This window comes from Cucumis melo, chromosome 3, assembly GCF_025177605.1.
Source record: "Cucumis melo cultivar AY chromosome 3, USDA_Cmelo_AY_1.0, whole genome shotgun sequence".
NCBI lineage: Eukaryota > Viridiplantae > Streptophyta > Magnoliopsida > Cucurbitales > Cucurbitaceae > Cucumis > Cucumis melo.
Genome location: NC_066859.1, coordinates 15,736,136 through 15,740,271, shown reverse-complemented (window position 1 = coordinate 15,740,271; position 4,136 = coordinate 15,736,136). Strand labels below are relative to the sequence as shown.

The 4,136-nt window shown below is 36.4% G+C and overlaps 1 protein-coding gene across 1 annotated transcript; it reads left to right on the top strand.

Annotated features, from left to right (window-relative positions):
* Positions 1–1,477: 1,477 nt before the first annotated feature.
* On the top strand, positions 1,478–3,335 carry LOC103488593 (uncharacterized). The gene is made up of 3 exons (XM_008447414.3): positions 1,478–2,524; positions 2,659–2,736; positions 2,862–3,335. Exons 1-3 carry the CDS (start codon positions 1,778–1,780, stop codon positions 2,874–2,876), a joined length of 840 nt encoding a protein of 279 aa, XP_008445636.1. The 5' UTR covers positions 1,478–1,777; the 3' UTR covers positions 2,877–3,335.
* Positions 3,336–4,136: the final 801 nt, after the last annotated feature.

The window sequence follows — 4,136 nt, the reverse complement described above, 5'->3', positions numbered from 1 at the left end:
GTTTAGAGTTTTAAAACAAGAACAAAAAGTGAAGAAGAGAAAAAGACTAGGGGGAGAAGTAATATTTATAGGGTTAATTATAATTTACCAAATCAGGTTTTAGAGACCAAATCTAATCTATAGTATATATAAAAGCTTGATTTTATGAATTGATTAAGCAAATTAATTAATTATAACTTATGAATAACTAATAGCTTAAAAAACCGAAAATCTTTCCAATTTCTAATAGCTCAAGAAAACCAAAAGTTGTAACTAATAAACAATTTTATAGCTAAATCCAAAAGTTCATCTTTTAAATGAAAATAACTAATAATCCATTTAATTATTAATTCTTACGCAAAATACAATGAATGAACTTTTAGGAATTCTTAAATATGGATGTCTATAAAACCCTTTTTTCTACCTTGGAGTTTGCACACAATTTGGATAGTCTTCCAAATAAGAAGGAATATCTTAGTTACATGCAGTTTTCAGTCTTGTGTTGTTCATTTCCTTACTATTATTTTTTTATTTAAATTTTTCTTTTGGTTTTTTATGCTTTTCTAAATGTGTTTATTTTAGAAATATATCTCTTGAAAATCTTTTACATTTCATCAATGTTTCAAGTTGATACATAAAACATGCACTTTAGAATATCTCCATTAATTGTTGAGGGTTCGATCGATCTACCAACCTACGGGCTAGGCTAATCAAATCAAGAAGTTATTGGGTTTGATCCAATAAATCCATAATCATCACTAAAAATGAAAGCATATCCAAAGGCCAATACAAACAACGATAGACAAAATATATCCTTAATTGATAGTATGTGATTTATGAAGTTATTGTTCTTTTAAAAAAAATATCTATCAATTGACATCTTTAAGAATATCTATATGTACTTACATAAGAAAAAAACTTTGGGTTTGCTACCTTCTCTTAATTTGTATTTTTCTATTCATCCATCAACTCTCTTCTTTAAAAGTTTCTAAAATTTAGAATGGTAAACCAATGTAGCATAGTTAATTTATTTTTCTAATAGTTATGCAAAGTAGATTTGTCAAACAATCATCATAGCATTGTATTTTAAAAACTATTTATGAGTTTAATCTTAAAGAACAATTGGGAGGAAAATTAGTCAATTGAAAATGAAGATGCTTAACAAAAAAGAATTTGTTAGAAGGAAAGAATCAAGATAGACAATAAAATGAAAATGAAACACAAACGTCACGTGCATGACACGTGCTAAGAACCAGTATTATGAAAACTGTGAAGAACCAACGGAAGTTATTATTCAAAATATGAGTGACTTTGGGAGTATTAAAAATGTAATATTCGGAACTTTTATTAATAAGAAAGTTGGTAGAAATTTAGGGCCAAACTTATAGTTTAATATTTGAGGATGATTAAAATAGAAGAGAAAGTGAGAATACGAATAGACGGAATTACCCCTATGTCCGAACGTTAAAACCATCGGCTCCGTTTTTTCTTTCTTTCTTGTTCTTTTTCTTTTTTTTTTTTTCTCTCCTCTCTCAACCGGTATAAACTTAGTGTTTTTATTTTCCGGCCATATTATGTGAGAGCGACCAAGGAAAGCAACGAAGGAAAAACAGCCCTTAACCACCATCTCTCTCTTCAAACCTCCGATACTTCTCTTTCTTCCTCTCAAAATTCCCCTCAAATTCCCAGTTAGTTCAGTCCTCTGGAAACCCGGCAACTTCGTTTGCAATCGGTGGTTTTGAATCTCCGTTAAATGGTGTGTGCGAACGCCTCTTAAGTCGACGAACGGAACTAGTCGATGAGAATGCGGTCCAAGAGATCGAAGCCTCTTCACAATTTCATGTTACCTTGTTTGAAGTGGGGGAGTCAGAAGCACTTGAGGTGCATGAAGGTGAATTCTAATGGCGTACAGGTCTCCGGCGTCAATCGTCAATCTCACTCCTCGAGATCGGAGGAGTCTACCGAGACTAGGAGTCGAGAATCAGGGTTGGAGATGCGGATGTTCTTGAAGGATTTAGAGATGAGACCGAAGGTTTCGAAATCGAGAATCAAGAAAACTGACGACGACGGGATCGAGGCGGTCAGAGAGAAGCTTATGTTTGATCTGAAGACGGCGGCCGATAAGATGAAGGAGGCGATTTTAAGTAAGGAGGCGGCGGTGGCTGGTGAAGAGGCGGATGGGAAGAAGAACGATTCTGCCGGAATGGAAGAGACGGTGGCGGCAGTTGCGTTATCGTTGGCGGAGGCCAGACCGTGGAATCTAAGGACTAGGAGAGCCGCTTGTAAGGCTCCTCCTAATGTTGACGGTGGCGGAAGTAAGAATTTGAAGATTGACGAGAAGAAATCGAATTCCGAATCCCCGTTGCGAAGCGACGGCGGTGCCAAGTCACCAAGGCTGAAAATTGGGCCGGAGAAGAAGAAGAAGGTGAAATTGGTAGTGCCGCTATCGAAGAGAGAGATCGATGAGGATTTCATGGAAATGGTGGGACTCAGACCACCGAGGCGGCCCAAGAAGAGGACCAGAATCGTTCAAAAGCAATTAGATGTAAGTTCATTCAAATTCCCCTTATTCTTAGTCAAGTTTCGAACGGTTTCAATTTCGAGTACTCTAATCTGCTTCTAGATTTCTTTTTTGCTTAGAAGTTTGAGAATCAACGTTTAACCTGTACTATTTTACAGACGCTTTTTCCTGGGTTATGGCTATCGGAGATCACGGCTGATTTGTATAAGGTCTCTGAATTACCTGAAAACGGCAAGGTAAGTGGGGTTTCGCTCTGTTGATAAAGATCCTTTTCTAATGTTTAATTAGTTGATTGTGGTATCAGATTCTTGTGGATTCTGATATTGTAGACTATTGTTCTTCAATTTCTGTTGTTCCACAGGTAACGAAGTCTTAGAGTTTTACTTCTTTGTGAAGATTCAAAGACTATTTTCTCATTCATGTGCTGACTCCCGAGTTATTCATGCGGTTGATTGGTGATCATGCTTTGTGCCTTGGGAGTTTGGTATCAACCACTGTTGAATCTCACCCAATAACTTGGCGGTGTATGGTCTTCCTATACTTTCAAATGCTAATTTTTGTTCATAAATTAATTTGATTTCACTTTTGCTAGTCGTGGGAATAATTCACAAAGATTAGGATTGGTGGAATTTGGAACTGGATAAAAGGACATTTTCTTAAATGATCTCGAGTGATATATGGTGTCTTGTGAAAAACCCTGGTCAAGAAATGTCATGATGTGAGAATATCAGATAGTTGTTGAATATTGATGAACATTCATGTAGTTACTTACAGAATAGATTGTGATTCAATCAATTTCTATTAGAAGTATCACAAATGTTGAGTTAACAGATCATTTCTTGTCTTCATTGAACTCTTTGTTTCAGTTGAATGCCTTCTTTAAGATCTATAAAATAATTTTCTTGCACAACTATAGTTTGAAGATGCAGTATGTTATGTTGTTCCTACACTTTGAGAATATCTGAAATAGAGCTTAAACTTCAACTTTGTTTCAGATTAATTGTTTTCCATTTCTTCAATCTCACATCTATCTTCTCCAAACCTGTGAGGAGCTAGTGAGATTTCCTTGACGAGTCAGCCCCACCGGAGAGTGAGTCCACCTCCACATCCACAGATTAATTAAACTTTCTCCAAGTTGGTTTAACCATGAAACCAACCAATCCAACCCTCATGCTGGATTTACCTTGTCTTGTACATCAGTGAACTCAAAAAAGTTGTAGGGAAGAATCCTCAAAGCGAAACTTCATCCATAGTAGTTAGTCGAAGTGCTGAAGTAGTGTAGCAACTCCTCTTTCGGAAAACATTTAACAAAGACCCCTCCGGTCCGACACAATCCCAATTTGAGTTACCCTGCTAGTCTTCTGCTGTTTCTAGCATACACCAATGTTGTATATCTGTTGTTCTCTTTCCTGTTTGCTGTGGTCAAATGACTCCGAAAGCAATCCAAAAATGACTCTGAAAGCAATCCATACGATAGGATAGATAGAGCAATGAGCAATGTTCACTTCGAATTGGGTCTCTGCTTTAACTTGTTCTTAACCCTGAACGTCTTCGTTTGACTATGTCTTGTGGTTTTCTTTTACTTAGAAAGGGCTAAGGAGGAAACTTCTGAGACTTTGTCCGGTAGTCTGACCTC

Bases quoted from the DNA above. Each gene is read 5' to 3' on its own strand.
- LOC103488593 (XM_008447414.3), top strand. From the start codon at position 1,778: ATGAGAATGCGGTCCAAGAGATCGAAGCCTCTTCACAATTTCATGTTA. The intron at 2,525-2,658 runs GTAAGTTCATTC...ACTATTTTACAG, and splicing joins TCGTTCAAAAGCAATTAGAT to ACGCTTTTTCCTGGGTTATG.